Source organism: Arachis hypogaea, chromosome 14, assembly GCF_003086295.3.
Source record: "Arachis hypogaea cultivar Tifrunner chromosome 14, arahy.Tifrunner.gnm2.J5K5, whole genome shotgun sequence".
In the NCBI taxonomy this organism is placed as follows: domain Eukaryota; kingdom Viridiplantae; phylum Streptophyta; class Magnoliopsida; order Fabales; family Fabaceae; genus Arachis; species Arachis hypogaea.
The window spans coordinates 111,503,947-111,523,376 of record NC_092049.1 but is presented as its reverse complement, the minus strand read 5'-3'; the positions used below and the strand labels follow the sequence as shown (position 1 = coordinate 111,523,376).

Below are 19,430 nucleotides of genomic sequence, written 5' to 3'. Positions count from 1 at the left end.
ATTGAAATTGATTTTGAAATAAGAAGTAATGATGAAAGGGAAACAGTAATATAAAAAAATATAATTGCAGAGGTAAAATTGGAACGGAAAAGGAAATGAAGTAAAATTCAATTGAGAAAAGTAATACCAGAAAAACAATGTTACATAGCTAGGGTTCTTGTCCGAATTTAAAGTGCTAGAAAGATGCAACAAAAATTTAGGATTTTATATTTTTATAGACTACCTACTTAACGGGGTGATTTTGGGCAAATAAACAAGGGATGCATAGCATTTTTTCATAGCAGTATATGTGGCATTAGCATTAGTAAATTCAAGTTGATACATTAGCATTTAGCAAAGCAAATATTCTAAAGAAGGAATAGGTAGTCTAATGTTACAATTCCTTCAACTCAACCTACTGCAATTTTACTGGAAACTTACCTTTGTCATTCTTTTCTGTGTCTCTTCCCACACGGATTGAGCAACCACGGTTAGCGAGTCCCTGCAAGTTCTATGCTATTAGGACGTTTCCATAGAAGATAAAATTCTTGCTTTATTACTGTCTTAAGCTTTAACAATAAAGTTCCAAGATCGATTCCTATTGCAGGACCCTTTTGTTTTTTTGCCATCCTTCAATTCTCTGTCAAAAGCAGTGTATAAATGAAGTATGAATATGAATAGCTTCTGAGTGTGTACATATGTACAGAGAAAAAGAAAGTTATACTAATAAAAGGGTTTATTTAGGTTCCTTGAAACCAAAAAATAAATTAATAATATCAAGGGTTAAGCTCAATTACATTGTGTGCTAACAAAACTTATACGTTGATGGAAAAGTTTATTATCATTTAAAGCTTTACAATTACTCTTAAGATTATCCATTAACAATAACAATTATGCATTGACCTGCGTGTCTGATCACAAACTGAAAAAATAAGCATAGTGTATAACATTGTTGTGGACACAGTTACACATACCTTAGAACTCAAAAGGGTAGATAGATGAGTCAAGAAAGAAACCAACAAATATAAATAAAAACGAAGAAGATAATAAAAAAAAAATCTCATTTCCTTTTATATATATATAGCACAAATGATCATTTGTTCTGACGAAATAGATCAAGAATGTAGGAGTTCTGTTGAACTCTAAATTTTAAATTCGAATTTTAAGCAATAGGTAATTTCAAGCAATACCCAAGAGAATGTGTCTATGCTGGATGTTTCATGCTTTCCTGTCAACCTTCTTTCATTTCCTTCTCCATTTCACATTTCACTTATGTTAAATTCATATTTGCATGTTTGGGTTAAGTGCTTGCCATGTTTGGTTGACCAATTTTATTTTTCTTAATTAAATGAAACTGTAAATGATATTGGACGTGTTAGTGTTTACTTTTGAAGAAATGATATTTCTGCAATTAAATTAGTGCCTAAGCTTGACTTTTTTGTTAATTTAGTGTGCAACCATCTAATTTAGTGTTCATTTGTTTGGTTTGAGAAACCTTGGTAACTTGGTAAGGGTGTGCAAAACTTAGACGGAGTTGAAATTTAACCTAAATTTAAAGTATATTTTGTTGATTTAGACTTGTCATTTTTTTCGGTATTTATTTTGTATCTGAATTAGGATTATGCTCTGAATCAAATTATTTGAAATATATTGGATAAAATACTGGAGTTGAATTTGAATCTATTAAATATACTGAGATCTGCAAAATACAATTCTAAGGTGTCTTGAAGAAGTAGAAAATTATATGTATATCTCCTACTTCTACCTGTTCTTGTTTAGGGGGTAAAATTTTCACTTTTTTACATATATAGAATTAGAAAGAAAACGAGTCTGGGTGCAATGGATGTTGATTCGGAACCACTCAATTCAGAAGAGAACGTTGAAGATTGCTTGATGACTGGTGTGGAAGAGACTGTAAATTGCACTTGTGATTGCGGTGGCAGCAGTAGCAAGTGTGTTGTTGTGATAGTCGATGATATTATAAACCAGAGATTTGAAACATCGGATGCAGCTTATCACTTGTATGTGCGTTATGCAAGGTGTGTCGGGTTCGGAGTTCGCAAGGGTGATACAGCGCGTGGAAAAGATGGAACACAACGCAGAAGGCGATTTTTTTACAACAAGGAAGGAAAGAGAGCCGATAAATACATCTCTAATTTGAACAGGAAGAGGGAGCATAAAGCGCTGACTCGTACGGGTTGTGAAGCCATGCTTGCGGTGTACTTTGACACCAAAACTTCAGCTTGGAGAGTTAAAAAATTAGTTGAGAAGCACAACCACGATCTTATCCCCCAATGCTTGGTACACCTAATTCCAAACCACCGTGGGATGAATGAGGCTCAAAAAGCTCAGGCAAACACCATGCACGATAATGGTCTTCCAAGCGCTAAGATAATGGGACTAATGGTAGGCCAAGCCGGGGGTTATGCTAATGTCGGGTTCACAAAGAAGGATCTGGATAACCACATTGAAAGAACTCGTCGTGCAAAGCTCATTGGTGGGGATTCTAATGCAACAATTAGCTATCTACTTGGAAAAGCCGATGTTGACCCCATGGCCATGGCAAGGTACAGTGCTACTGATGAAAGTCGGCTGGCGAATCTATTTTGGGCAGATGGCATTTGTAGGGCGGATTATCAGTGCTTTGGAGATGTGCTTGCATTTGATACAACCTATCAGAAAAATAAGTACATAAGACCGTTGGTTATCTTCTCGGGTTGTAACCAACACCGTCAAACATGCATATTTGGCTTTGCCTTGATAGAGAACGAACAAACGGCAACATATACGTGGTTGTTGCAAAACTTTCTAGATGTCATGCTGAACAAGTCTCCTAGTGTTGTGGTCACAGATGGTGATGAGGCAATGAAGGCAGCAATTCAAGAAATCTTCCCAAATGCAACTCACCGATTATGTGGCTGGCACATTCAGAAAAATGTAACGGCAAACATAAAAATCAAAGGTTTTTCCGACGACTTCAGAAGATGTTTGTATGCTCCATGGCATCCGAATGAATTTGAAGAATATTGGGAGAATATGATAAAAAAATATGGGTTGGAGGAAAATGAATGGGTACTAAATGAGTATCAAAAGAGGAAAAGCTGGGCAAGCACCTACTTGTGAGATAAATTCTGTGCTGGATTTAGAACAACATCAAGGTGTGAAGGGATAAACAACTTCATCAAGAGGTTTATTGGCATTCGTCAAAGTCTTTTAGAGCTAGTCTAGAATCTTGAACATGCTCTTAGGGATTATAGACACAACAAATTAGTTTCTCGATTTAAGACGGTGTACGGAGAGCCTGTGTTAACAACTCGCTTAGCTGCATTGGAGCTTTGTGCTGCAAATTTTTACACACGGGAGATGTTTGGCAAAGTAAAAACAGAGATTGAAGGAGTGGTTGCATTAGATGTTATAAATTAGGAAAATATATCAACTACTGTTGTTTTAAAAGTTAAGGAGTATGACAGAGGACAACATATATACACCGTACTTTATGAGCGCAACACCGAGAATATGGAGTGTGAATGTAGTAGGTGGAGTAGTGAAGGCATTCCCTGTAGCCACATGTTTTGTGCCATGAAAAGGGTAGGTTTACAGAAGTTTCCAGAAAGTCTTCTTTTGAGAAGATGGTCCAAGGATGCCAAAAAGTATCTGGACGAAAGTTCAGCTGGAAGCACTGTGCAAGATGGAGAAAGAGAATTTTTAATGCGCTATGGTGCATTGTCAATGGCAGCTACGTGGATGGTATTCTTAGGAGCTCAAGATGGTCCTTCTTTCCATGACACTATGAATGAAGTCTCTCGTTTGACCAAAACACTAGAGCAAAAGTCGTGCTTGAAAAGAGGAAGAAGAGATTCTCCCATGCCGAACTTTGTTGGTGACCCTTCAGTTGTCAAGACAAAAGGTGCACCAAAGGGAAAAAAAGAGAGAGAAAAACGGAGGTGCACTAAATGCAACAATGCTGGTCATGTAAAGAAGAATTGTCCTGTGAAGAATGAGGGTGACAATTTGGGTGATAAGATTGGTGGTGGCATACAGGCTAGCTTTGGTGCAGAAGAGGTTAGTCAAATTCAAAATGGCATTATGCTTTACTTGAATCAAAATAACCTGTTAAATTCTATGTTGTAGTTATACTTGATAGCAAGTTTGAGTTTATGCCTTCTTTTGTCACAGGAGCTTTCCAAAGATCCTATGGCTTCTCAAGGGACGCAAGCTAGCTTCGGTACAGAAGAGGTTAGTAAGATACAATATTACAATAGTGGTTACACGAATTAAAATAAACTGGTAAATTCTATGTTGTAGTTATACTTGATAGAAATTTTGACTGCATGTATCATTTTTTCTTAAGAGCTTCTCAAGGACACTATGACTTCTCAAGATACATTAGCAGTGCCAAATACAGAAGTAAATGCATCTATGCAGTTAGGGTTTGGGCTAGGTGACTCAGAATTGATTAATAGCCATGGGGCTCCCATCCCACCATATGGAAGTAATCAGTGGCTATTACAGGTATCAATAATAAGAGATGAATTATTGCATTGTTATAACTTAGTGATTAGTAAATTTTAAACTATTTGATATCCATTATGATTTGCTGAATTCCTTTCTTTTTCTCTCAAATTTGTTTGTGCTGTGGAGAACAGGTTGTACAACAAGGACAATATCCGAAGTTCAATAGGATGCAGTAGTGCATTGAGGTTGATATATGATGGGGACTGCTAGACCGTGTATCAAAGAAAAACCAGTAGCAATTTAATGTTTGGTTGTACTCCATGAGAATTTTTTATATCTTGAATCATTGTTTGAGCATTTTAGGCAATTTAATACCTTCTGAAATAGGTGCAGTAACAGATTGTTAAACTGATTTATTTTCTTTTTTTACTTTCCAATTGTCATGACAGGTTTATTGTCTTAGTTGGCTATGAATATTTCAATAACAGATTAAATATCCAAATATTTTCTTGTGTTTTACATCAAGCCTCATTAGTTTTGATAATAAAATTTGAATATCATCAATCTAAATCCGTCTAAAAAAGATTGGTTTTTGTTCCTTATATTCTTCCTCCTTGCTATGGAATGAGAAAACTTGGACACTATCACAAGTGTGTTGCCTTGCTCTTTATTTTGATATTCTATTTTATGAAGATTTATGTTCTGTTCTGTGAAAGAAAATGCATAGAAATTTAGTTGTTAACACTTTTGAAAATTGAAGCCTCTTGTGTTCTCTGCTTTTTCTACTTAAGTTTAGTTTTCCAATGCATAGTTTATGGATTAAATTAATGTCAGGAGCCTCAGAGTTTGATGTTGTCAATGTGATTCTTGAGGAGGGACCAATCATCCTACATAGTTTTAGTATATTCTATCACTTAGTTTTGTCATCATTGTTCATCCTTTCTCAGTTCAGTCTATGTTTTTGCTTTGAGATATCTTATCTGAATTTTTACAAGGAAGCTGAAAGAATCAAAAGGTGCAAGGGCAAGGTATTTGCCTTGCAAGATGAACCAGAAGTTCCAAGGGTGTGGTTACCTTTTGATGATGCACCTGGATTAGCAATGGCTAGAGCATTTGGCGATTTTTGTTTGAAGGATTACGGTGTCATTTCTATACCAGAATTTTCTCACCGGCTTCTTACAGACAAAGACGAGTTCATTGTTCTTGCCTCGGATGGAGTAAGACTTTCGAAAATATATTTGCTTTTATTTGTTCTTGTGGTCTCAGTTGCCACAGTAATGTTACAGTTATCGCTAAAGTCTCTCAGCATAGAGCATTTGCAGCATTTTCTGTTTCCTAGATGCATAGTTTTTTCTTGTTTTGTTGTTTTGGTCCATGTGAAAGTCATCAAATCAAAGTAACTTAGTTTAAGCTATGTATAACTTGCTGTAGGAAAATTTTGCTATGCATAATAGTTCTACCCATGTAAGCAAGAAAAGCATGTCATTCTCATCTATGTGTATGTTTACTTTTGTAAGTGAATAGACATATGATATGGTGAATTTGAATGCAACATTTAAAATTTTAACTAGTTCCTGTGTTTCTTTTTAGGCTACTTATGAACCGCGGAAGAAAATCAAACATATGGAGGAATATCTGTTGATGGTGAGGATGGAGCTTCAGCAGTAGTAGCCGCTGAAGATCAAAATTGGTCGAGTTTGGAAGGTGTCACCTGAGAAAACTCATTGGTCCAACTTCCTAGATTTTCTGAGGAAAAGCAAAAGCAAGCCTCATAGAATATTTATTGGTTTGATGAGAACATTATAAAATTGTAATACCTTTGTCAAAACAGGGAATTCAAGGAGGAAAATCTCAGTAGTTTTGATGCTCTTTTATTTAGTTACTCAAGTGTAAAAAACTAGGCTCAAGTTATGTCACTAAACGAAATGAATTCAGCAACAGTATAGTGCTATTCTTGTGTGTTCTTGCCTATTTGTGCCGAGCTATAGGTCGTTCTCCAATGAAGGTCGGCAGACTCCCAAGGTGGAACACGAAATACGTCAGAGATGGAAGAACCGAGGTGGTGGGTACCTGCAAAGATCCTCCGACGCTCAAGTTAGTTAAGAAATATATGTGTATATATTTGCTTTGGAAAAGATTGAATACCTTTTCGGTTCTTGCCCTTCTCCTTATATCTGGTTGGATGAAGCTGATCATTTTCTTGTAACGTCCGAGAATTAACTGCGTATCCGACGTTATTGGTCGAAAATAAATGCTGATTATTCTGCATGTTCGGTTACAATCGGGGATTATGCGTTACCGAGCTATAACTCGTAACCGACTTTTACTGGTCATATCACAGCCCCAAGCTTGGCCTGATTTGGGGGAGACAGGTTGAGCTTTTAAATGATTATTGACGAGTTATAGTTCGGTATACATAGCCCCCAGTTCAACGTGGCTTATCCAAGGCTAACCCTGGCATATGAAAGGGCTTGGTTGTGTGAAATAAATTTCATTTACTTCTTTACATTGGATTTTGTGTTATTTATTTATTATGAGGTGGTTCAACTTCCAATGTCACTTCCCAACCGTTAAAGTGGCTTTGGGTTTCACGGTTAAGATTTTATTATGGAACTCAACATTTTATTAAATTAGTGGCTAGGTTTCAAGCTTGCACTCTTATTGTGTTTAAGTGGAAAGCAGAAGCCTTTAAAGAACATTGTGTTTTTTTTTTAAATGAAATGCTGCATGACACTGTTTTACACAAAACTGAGTATTAATATGAACTCAATATTGGATTAATCATCTAGGTACATTGAAAGCTTCACTAAATTTTAGATGTTCAAATAACAGTACTCTTCACTCGGTATTTTTATAAAAAGATTGTTTCTGCATATGTGCATGATTTACATAATTCCAGCTGTTGTTTGAACACTATTTTTTCACCATTTTTACAACTAGATTTGTACCTGGAGGTAAATCCAAGATTCATAGTTTTCTTGATATTTTACAGCACACAACTCAGCCATGTGAATGTTACATTTAGTAGCCACTATGAGATTGGTGAATATCTTCCAAAAATAGCATGTAATACAAGTTAAGGCCATATAACACTAACCATTTTAACCAAATAACAACTACTAAAGACAAAGAGGCTCCATCCATCACACAGTCGTTGGCAACTGCCATTGCATTCCACGAGAAACATTTAACTCACCGCCATAGTTACACCAAAGTCTGAACTATAAAATGCAGCCACTCCTTTAGAGCTTCAACACGCAAAAACAAAATCAAAATCAAAATCTTATCTCTAATGGCTTACAAAGCTTTTTCTTTACTTGTCCTTGTTCTTTACTTGTTCTTTACTTCTTCTTCAGAGCTTCAACTACTTATAGAATGCTGTAATGTTGCATTCTTGCTGTATTCAATCCTCGTCATTGGGAGACTCCTTGCTGCATTCTAATTGGTGCATTGTTGCTTTCATCAAAACTTTCTTTTTGCTGAAACACAATACACAGATAATAATTAATGATAATTTACTTCAATCCAATGTTTGTCAATGATAATTAACTTCTAAATTCAACAGACATTTTAGAGTGAAAAAATAGTGAAACTCAAAAGCTTGGAATTGGAAGCTCAAGGCAGCCTAAAAAGCTGTTACCGAAACAATTTGGAATATCTTTACTCAATTATCTTCACATAAGTCTCTTGCAGCACATATATAACTATTGTGGACTTTGAAGGACTTCAAAGCAGAGTATCAAGTTGCTTGCTTCCAATAGAGAATGAATAACGATTATAAATTAAACAATTCTACATGAAATTTGTACCTATAAAATGTTCTGTATTTCCAAAATTATAACTAAAACAAATTAATAATGCAAGGAAAGGAATGTCTTGCAAACTTAGATAAAACATCCATCAAACAAGGCATTAACAGATTTTGGAGGCAAAATTAATCAACAGATTGTGGAGGCAAATCTACACTGAACGACTATTACCTGAGCATCTGCCCCAGAAGAAACTAGGACATTCAATACATGAGAGAAAGCAAGACCTGTGATTCTTTTAGTGTGGCCTTTGAGTTTACTTTTAACCTGCAAATAAGAAAGCTATGCATAAACACTAAATTACACAAATCATAAGTTAGCAAAAACAGTTTATGAACATCAATCATACCTCATCTACACGGACATTATATATCTGAATTGAAGAATCATCCATGCCTATAGCAATGATATTGTTATCCTGAGGATGGAAAGCAGGAAAGGTTGCAGATGAATGGAATTTGAAGCTAATGCCAGAATAGCATTCCCTGAATTAGTGTATATCAACCTTGACATCTGTCATAATAGGGATAGAGATGATCATATTACTTAGTTTGAAGAGGGTAAGGGGGTTAGAAGAAGGAAACTTGAGGGAGGGCTTAACATTATCCACCAAAGGTAGCACTTATCCAGGAAATTGCATGTGAGGTTTATTTTTCTTTTATTTTTCCTTTCTTCTCTTCATACTAAAATTTCTTTTATAAAAAAGGGAAATATATCCAGATATTAAAATGATTTATAAAACAACTAAGTTTCACTAAACTTCCAATATTGTATGCCTAAGGTAAAGAACATACCTTGGTTACTCGTACATTCTTAGGTAGCTTCAAGGATCTACAGAAATAAATAAATAAATTTCAAAAGAGGAACTGCAGGAAAAATGGTGCCAGTCCATCCATAGCTACCACAGATGGGGCCCTTTCTAAAATTGCAGCACTACTAGCAGCAGCTGCGGAAATTGGATTTATTGTAGGCTGCCACAACCACAAAGTTCTGTTTCAGTTTGCACTCAAAAGATTTCTCACAAACACAAAGGATAAGTATATAGTACTATGCTGTAACACAAAAAATTGAATAGAAACACTATAATGCAAATAATCTATAATGGCCATAACAGAATTACCTAACTCACCCTAACCATTCCTTATTACTAAAATGCAAAAGTACCTGCCACCACAATATCTGCCATATGCACTTCAGATTTTTAACATAGTAATTGTTGTTACCATAACCACTGCGACTGCATCATGGAAGGTTAAAGGAATTCTCATCCATTCAATAATATATATCTAAATTATAGAGTATACTACTGAACTTAAAATTTAGGTTAGGTTCAATAATATTGAAACAATTGCTAGAAAGATCATGTATAAATTATTATAAATAAAAAAGAACAATATATATCTAAATAGTCCAAAAACAGTAATATATAAATTATTATAGATTTAAATATAAAGATAAAGTGTACTTCAAACAAATTTAAAATGGCCTAATCAATCCATAACTTAACTAAATAAATGTGTTCTTAAAATACACGATTACGATTAATAAAATTTTAACTAGAGGCGTCTTAAAATCCTAAGTTTGAAGGACAGACTGCTGCATCTTTTTATTCCAGTCAGCAACAGCAAGCTCTTTTATCATATCCCGTTTCGGATTGTGCCATTTGTACACCAAATCTACAGCCAATCACATCCTTGAGTAATCATTGACAACCTAACAGACAGTTACAATGATATTATTTAATTAAATAAACCCAACAAACTAAACATTATAAAATCCATAGACGATTTTCCTACCCATGGCTTATTGACGCCCCAATAGTGGTTGAGGATCATCCATTCAGTGACCCAAATACCACAATCATTCCTTCACCACAATTCAAGGCACACATTAACAAAGCAATAATATAAAAGAACAAACAGCCAGAAAAATTAACTTGTACTCTAAAAATTCATATTTTTAAACTTACGACTTGGCCTTTTGTTGCGGGACAGCTGACTTAGAGAATTTATATTTAGAAAATTGAAGGTTTTTATGTGAAGGTGTTTCTTGGAAGTTTTTGTCGGATACAAACTTCTCAAGATAAGTTAACACATCGTCAATGACTTTCTTACGCTCTGTCATCGATGTACCACGCTTGAACGAGTCCATATATCTCACGGTTTCATAAAGCAAATTAACCACTATGAGAAAACCAATGACCATTAAGGTGAATTGGCACAAAAATCTACAACATTCAGAAAATATTTTTTAATAAAAACAGCATTGAAATATTAATATTCCAATTAATTGAATGTTGATCGGAATTAACGAACCTCGTGTAAACCGTCGAGGTCTCCCATAAAGTTATCCTTGATGTATTTCATTATGCCGGAACATTTCTGTTTCGAACTTAAAACAATTTGCTACCTTGCATATTGAACTAAGTGAGGAATCTTATTATATTTATAAATTAACTAGGAAGATATATTTATATTGAAGAGTAAATTTTGAATTGCTAATAAACTTACAGAGAATGTCAATGGCAAAAACCATTTGTTGTCTAATTTGACTTTACTTGGCCTAAATGGCCCTTTGGTCATCATCGAACAAACTAAGGTAAGGACCTATGGATAAAAGACAATCACGGTTATGTTGCACTAATCCAAATTTTATAAATTTGCAAGCATAACAAAGAAATACTGCTGAAATGATTCTTACATCACCAATTATTGGCTTGCCGGGCATAACAGTCAGAAGAGTCTCACGTGTGCCCATACAATGATCGTCTGGAATAAGCACTTCCCTTAAATCATGTAAAAGAATATTATACTATAGTGTTAGAAAATGTTAAAAAAATAATTACATGACAAATCAACAATTAAAATGAGAAATAAATTAATTTTACTTACTTTGGATCCAAATTGTTTCCAAAAATGTAAGCAGTAATGGCCAGCTCATATTCAAAAAATTTTATCTCTTTAGTTGGTCGAAATAAAAAGTCCAAACACTATAAAAACAATGTCAACATTAATTATTTAGTCAAAGTGTATACACAAAATTCTATTAATAACAATGTTATCCTAAAGACCAAAACTTACATGTGGCATGTCATCTCCATCCATATTTGGATTGTAATTATTGTAATAAAGCCATGAACGGCCTGGAGGAAGCTTCTCTCCAAAATGTAATTCTTTCTGCAAATCCAAAAAACATGACAATTAATTTAAGAAGTAAGGGTAACAGTTTGGTTTATTTTTATTCTTTTATTTAAAAGGATTTAAGAAAAAAGAATAATGATAAAAAATATAATTATAAAAATTAATAACAATAATTAAAAATAAAAAACAAATTGTGACATTTGTTAAAAAAATATAAAACCTTAACTTCGGAGACCGGTAATTCACGCTTTTTTCCTTTGCACGTCGGTGTCCTTTTTTTCGTTACTGGCTCTTCACCCAAATACATTGTGGGGTTGGCGTCAAGGAAGCATTTCAAACTGTCTGACGGTGGTGTAACAGTTGGAGCAGTATCCAAAAGCTTGACACCGTGACTCTCAATTTTTTATGAGGAACCAACCGTTTCCACAAACTTTGGCAGAACCGTTGTTATTCCATTCACAACAACTTTGCGTATTATTGCTGACAATGCCTCGACAACACCCTTTCCAAGCTTCAAGATGCCATAAAATAAGACACGCATTACTAAATAATAAGGTAACAACACAGCAAATCTAGACATCACAAAAGATAACTACACACTTTAAAAAAAAACTTGCTAAAAAAGCAAGGCATCTTCGGATATGACAGCAAAAAAATACGTTACCTTCTCATCCAAAGCAGAAAAGTGCATGTTCGATTCTCCCTTCAAAGTTACAGAGGCTGCCGGTGTTTGCTAGTCAAACCAAATAAATTTCAATATTGATATTAGAATAAAAGATAAAAACAGATTACAAAAGATTGATAATCATATTTTTTATTTAACAAAAACAAGTATGATTACCTTACTCATCCTCTTTGCTCCTCCAGTTTACTGTACCTGAAAAAAAGGAGTGCTTAGTTTTAAAACATGACGTAAAACACTGTTATTTATAGCGATAATCAACAAAAATGGTGCAAAAATCTAATTTTATTATAAAGATATCCTAATAAATAATAACAATATTCTAATTTCAAATCTGATATTCAAAATCAAATTCAATCTAGTAATTTTTATAAAAATATCCTCCAAATAATAAAATTAATCCAATTTACGATTTTATATTCTAATTAAAGATCTTATATTGAAATTCTAATTTACCCATTTGTTATGAGAGTGGCTGCTTCCATGAATCTCCATCGTTGCTATGAGAAATAACAAACCACCACTCAGAAATGGTGAAAAGAAGGGACCAAGGGATGTGGCTGCAATTGTTATGCGTAGGCCATATTGTCTCCGTAATCTCAACGGCAGTGGCTGCAATTGTTGAGGTGAAATGAAGGGACGAAGGGATGTGGGGAGGCATTGGGGATGCGAGACCTGGAGAAGAGAATAGAAGACTGTCGCGATGTGGGGAGGCATTGGGAATGCGAGACCGGAGAAGAGGAAACGGCAGTGGTGATGGTCAAGTAGATTGGGGATTCAGAGATCTGAGAAGTGGATGGAGGGGAAGGAAAAAAGGAAAATGTGAAAGTAAAAATGAAGAAATGAAACAGTGTAGATGAAAACAAAGAGTTTAGTAGCTAGTAGGGTTTCATAATTTCCCAAATAACTAATGCATTTTTTTTATTTATACATTTATTTTAAAATTAAATTAAGACAATTCTATTATAATTTAAACTTAAATGCTAATAAATAAATATAATGATAATAGAATGAAAATAGTAAAACATTTAAGATGGGTACAAGATAGATAAACTCTTATATTATTCTAATTTTGATATTCTTTTGATTTTCTTTCTAATTTTGTAACTTTAATATGGGTACAAGATAGATAAACTCTTATATTATTCGGAGAAAGATAATATTCTAATGTATTACAAATTATACTAAATATAAATTATACTATAATTGAACAAATAATTTACTCTTCATTTATTAGGTGTGTGAATATGTGAACCTGCATATCAGATCTGCAGGTACATATCCGCGACTGATCGGTTTAGATAATCAAACATAGCAATTAATATTTTCTTAATTATAATTTAGAGTTAAATACTAATGAATAAATATAACGAATACATATTGATGAATAAGTATTTTTTTATTCAAAATTTACATCTAAATTATATATTTTTATTTATTATTTTTAGAAAATTATGAAAATTAAAGAACTCAATTCAATTATAACATGCTAATTATGTCTGACATGGTAAAATCCTATAATCAAATCAACTTAAAAATATGTATAAATCCTTACAAAAAAATTGGCAACATTAACTTAAAATATGTATAAATAATAATAATAATAATAATAATAATAATAATAATAATAATAATAATAATAATAATAATAATAATAAGTGGGCTATAGTTTACATATACATTCGAAATTTTAGAAAATTAATTTTTATAAATATTATAAAAATTATTCTCACTTAATAATTTTTATATTAAAGGTCTTTTTGATAATTAAATATCTCTGATAGTCTTTTATTATATTTTTTTAAATTCAATTTTACACAATTTTTTAATCCAGTGATAGAAATGGATAAAAACTCTAACTTCAGTCATACAGTAGAGAAATAAAAATCTTGAATAGTTATACTTTGAACATGTATTGATGTCATTAAGATATAATGTAGAGAATGCTAACAAGTAAAAATCATAATTATAGAAACCAAACCCAGACGTATTACCTTTTTTTTAAAGAATATAATATTATAACTATTAATAAAATCTCATATTTTTAATTTTTATTTTAATTTTAATTTTTTATATATATATATTAATCTTTTTTGTAAAAGATTATATTTTTAGGTTATTTTTTATTTATTTCTTTATTTTAAACCTATTTTTTCTATCATATTCAAGAAACAAATATATTTTTAGAGTATTGATAAAATGGTATCTCTAGATTGGTATCCATCATAGACCAACAGAAAATTTGTTACGTCCTACAACCACACCGATCCTTTTAGAGTGTGGATCTTATCCGATGCGATGACAGTGCGGATAAGATAATATTCACCATTGTTTTCGTCAGCGCTTATGTTAGGTAGCGTTTGGAAGAGCGACAGAGACTGAGAGACTGAGATTGAGAGACAGAGACTAAAATAAGAATAAAGCTTTAATTTAATTTGTACACAGAGTAAACTTGAAATTAATTAATTGAAATGATGATATTTTAGGTGTAAAATATTATTAAAGTTTTAGTCTTCGTCCCACCAAATTTCAGTCTCCTGTCTCCACTTTTTGGAGGTACTTCTAAAATTTTGGGAACAGATACTAAAATTTTAGTACTATTTTCTGAACTAACAAACATGATACTGAGTCTCAGTCTCCCAGTCTTCGTCCTAGACATGAAATTTTTGTTTTCTCTTTTTCTTACTTTGGCTATCTTTTATGTCATAAAAAAAATCTTATTTTTTTTTTCAGTACCATATTAAATTCACATTAATATATAAGTTCAAATTAAAGTTCAAAATATGCCATCAACATCATCACTTTAACTTATCAAACTGTTAACGAAGTAAGTTTGAGTTGGCTATCGTTCTTCCTTAACTCAGTTATAAATCTATAAACAAATCAAATTCAGGATGCCACTATATCAATACAACAATAGTTTATCATTATTTTATTTTAATACTTGCTTAAATTCATATTAATTGCTATTATTTTATTTTAAACTTGATCCTGAATAAATTTATTTTCATTAGCTATTATTACAAAAATAATTCTAATGAATATACTCTAATTAAGTGAATTAAGTTATTAAACATAATTTTTAGATTGAATTTTGAGAATAGAATAATATTTTAAATTTTATTCATGCTTCAAAATCTCGTGATTAATGTAATTTACATAGTTATACCGATATTTTGTTTCCTAATGTATTAAATATTATATGATTTTATTCTTAGTTCTTCATTATTGCATTAATCAATAATTTTTTTAATAATTATAATTTTATACTAAAATTAAAATAAAAATTTTCACTTGTAGTCGGATATTGGTCATTTTTATAAAGAAAAGTTATATATATTTTGTATTTCATATATAGTTAAAATTGATGATATCATTAGAAAAAGGAAAGAAAAATTTGACATAAAAACTATGTGATTTCATTCTTAAAGATTGATTATCGTTCAAAGAAAAAAAAGTAATTAAGGATTTCAATTAATAATCCATGATTTAAGTAAAACAACACAAAATTGATATATACACTAGCAAAATCATTAGATAAGAAAAAGATTCTTACATTAAAAATGACTGATTTTTTTGTTTAATGAAAAGGTTTGATTGGTTTAAATTATTAAACTAAAATATTTTTCATATAAAATGTTATATTTAAAGTGTTATAACTAGTCCAACTGATCCAATTGAATTAACAAAGTCACGTGAAATCATCTCCTATGGATTCATAGAATTTAATTTATCTTATGTAATATTAAGTTACTCTGAATATATACTAATCAATGCTATGTCTATAGCTTTCTTGTCTTTTCCATCAACCTCATGGATCCCATTTTTTGCTCTCCTCACTTGCATCCTCTCTTCAAGTTGCAATTGAATTTTGCTAGTTGTGCTAGGCACATAATTAAATTGAAACATAGTTATACAATATTTTGGACAATATATAATAAATGTATAGATTTGAATTATCTTAGAGGGTCAGTAAGAAATATACTGAAGCTGTGTGTGGCCATTTCATTTATCGTGATGGAATGTTATAGTCATGCCATAAAAAATTTGGGGCCACTTAAAGTGGTTTTCATTCTAGCAGGAATAGAAGACAATTGTGATACAGTTGTACCGATATTTTGTTTCCTAATGTGTTAGATATGATATAATTTTATTTTTAATTCTTCATTATTGCATTAATCAATAATTTTTTTTAATCTTAAAAAACTTTATACTTACATTAAAATAAAAATTTCCCTATGTAGTCGGACATTGGTCATTGTATCAATAAGTTTTCTTTAAAAATAAATGACTACTAGGTTTTTGTATTGTTTGAGTGTACGTCTAGTTAGGTAACAACAGAAATATTTAAAACTGAAGCGATCGCTCTGTAATTTCTAGGTAATTTCCAGTTATTATGAGAACTAGTTGTATTTTAGTCTTGAGTTTTACACTTTTACTTTCGTGTAAAATAAAGCAATCTCTAATTTTGTAAGCGCTCCTTTTTTTTCTAAACGCGATTCTTGAGAAACGTCAATACACCGTACACCTTTTTGTTTAATCACACTTGAAATCTTATAACTGACTGAATTGAATTCCCTTTACATGATTTAACAAATTAAAAGATTCAAAGCTTTACATTAGAGCTTTAGACAAGAGGCTAACAACATTAACCACGAGATGTATGATAAACCCCAATTTTGTGGTTTATATTATGTAGAATTTGGGGGGTTTTGTCAATATTTCTCACACTTATTCACAAGAAATGCATGGTTTTATGTTCACTTCCTAATATTTCCCCATGATGAAAAACATGCTTATTTTGCCTCAAAATTGCCATAGTTTAATCCTCTTCTATTGCCATTCGATGCTGTGATGTATTTGTTGAGTGATTTCAGGAATTATAGGGTAGGAATGGCCTAGAAGAGAGGAAGAAAGCATGTACAAAAGGGAGGAACATGAAGACTTGAAATTTTGGAAAAAGTAGCATTGGCACGCCCGCGCACTCCACGCGCATGCGTGGATGAGGTTGGCTGGAAGCGGCGCGCAAGGATGGACGCATCCGCGTGGATCAGAAGATTCCTATCGACGCACACGCGCACTTGGCGCGCATGCGTGGGAAGCTGCACGTGACCTCATTAAAGGAAATCGTGCCTGGAAATTTCTGAGGCTCATCAGGCCCAATTTCAAGCTGTTTCTGCATGAAAAAGACCCAAGGATGCTAGGGGAAAAAGGAAGGATCAACCATTTTACACTAAGACACAATTTTTAGCTAGTTTTTGGTTCTTTTGTTCTTCTAGAGAGAGAAACCCTTGTTTCTCTCTAGATCTAGTTTTAATTTGATCTTCCCTTGTTAAATTGTGAATTGGATCTTGTTAATTACTAGTTTTAATTGTTCAATTTGAATTTCCTAGTATAGTTTTGCTTATACCTTGTGATAGTTTTAAGAATTCTTGTCAATTATCATTTTATACCCATTCCATGAATGTTGTGAATATTGTCTTGTTGATGTTATATTGATGATTTCTATGTTTAATTATGTTGTTTGGATGATTGTATGTTGACAAATGTTAGTGGGTACTTGTTGATTTCAATTTAATTGCTATTTTGAACATGTCTTTTGTTAATGCTTACCATGTGTTTGACGAAATGTTTACTTTGATTATGGAGTAGTTCTCTTTACTCTTGGCCTAGGTCAAGGGAATTGGGTAAACTTGAGTCATTGGGTCTAATGGATTTGATGATTTGGGAGCCCTTAGTGGTTAATTTTATAACCATTGACGTTAACTTTCTACTAAGTCAATTAGTAGTAAGGTTAGAACTTATGGATTAATGTTGACCAAACCATTTGACGTACTTCAAGTATAGAAGTAGACTTAATGAGTTTGGTTCCTCATAATTGTCATGATATGGTTATTAGACAAGGATGGTGACCCCAATTCCCATGCCTAGTCAAGAGTTGCTTTTATTATTCGTACTTGAAAACCAAAATTCCCAATCACTTGCTTTAGTTATAGTTACTTGTTTAAATTAGAATAGAATCATATTGGATGTTACTTTGTTAGTTTGAAATGACTCATATATTGCTTAGTTAATTGAATTAGTTTCTTGCAATCTAAGATTACTTGCTTGTTAAGATTCCCATTTATTTTTATGCTCATAACTCACAACCCCGGATTTCTGACCAATGTTGAAGCACATGTTTGCCCATTCCTTGTGAGACGACCCGAGGTTTGAATACTTCGGTTATTTCTATTGGGGTTGAACTTGTGACAACCAAATCCCTCTTCTAAATTTGACGCCCGAAGATTGTTGTTCGTAGAGCTATACTTGCAACGCAGTTTCATTAAAGGAAAATCTTTACCAATACACCCTTGGGTGACCATCAAATTTTTGGCGCCGTTGCTGGAGAATGGTTGCAACATAGGCCTTGATATTGGTTATGTGAATATGTGAATATTGTTGATATTTTAATTGTTTTCAATACTTAGCTCTAGTTTAGATTTCTTTTATATTTGTGCTATGACTCTCAAGTTTGATGACTCAGTCTCAACCGAATTCTAGCTTAGCCAATTTTGATCCCGAGATTGAAAGAACTTTGTTACATACTCGGCAAGCTAGACGGAGGTTGGACTATACGGCTAGTACTTCGGCCTCTCTTGAGGAACATACCGAATCACTAGGCGGTACCGAGAGTGACTTGGAGTCCGCTAATTCCTATTCTTCTGTTGGCACTAATAATACATCTTTACATCCTACAGGTGAGCCACACATGGCGGAGCTACGACAGATCACTTTGCATGAGCAAGGAGCTCCGGATATCATACTTCAACCGTTGCAAGCAAGGTATCCTAACCTTGATCCAAATTTTGAATTGAAGGGTAGCTTGATACATTTACTTCCTAAATATCATGGGTTGCCGGGCCAAGACCCCATCCGACATCTAAGAGATTTTCAAGTTGCTTGTTCTACTGCTCGAAGGCATGGAGCCGATGAGGTGGCTATCATGGTTTTTGCCTTCCCTTTCTCTCTAGAAGGGCAAGCAAAGACATGGTTTTATTCGCTACCGGATGAGATTGCTACTAATTGGGATTTCTTGAGAAGAGAGTTTCTAGATAAATTCTTTCCACCGGAGAAGACCGACTACATCCGGAAAGAGATTTCGGGCATAATGCAAAGAGACCAAGAGAGTTTATATGAATATTGGTCTCGGTTTAAGAGGCTATTGGAATCTTGTCCACATCATGGAATGAACACTCACTTGCTCATTAGCTACTTCACCGGAGGTCTTTGTGTGGAAGATAGAAGATTGCTTACCGCTTCTAGTGGTGGTTCCCTTTCGAAAAACAAGACGGAGGGAGAAGCTTAGAATTTGATAAAGGATGT

General features: G+C 33.1%; 1 protein-coding gene across 1 annotated transcript; it reads left to right on the top strand.

Annotated features, from left to right (window-relative positions):
* The first annotated feature begins 1,818 nt into the window (after positions 1-1,818).
* LOC112742930 (protein FAR1-RELATED SEQUENCE 5-like) lies at positions 1,819-3,102 on the top strand. Its single transcript, XM_025792171.1, has one exon. It carries the CDS (start codon positions 1,819-1,821, stop codon positions 3,100-3,102), a length of 1,284 nt encoding a protein of 427 aa, XP_025647956.1.
* Positions 3,103-19,430: the final 16,328 nt, after the last annotated feature.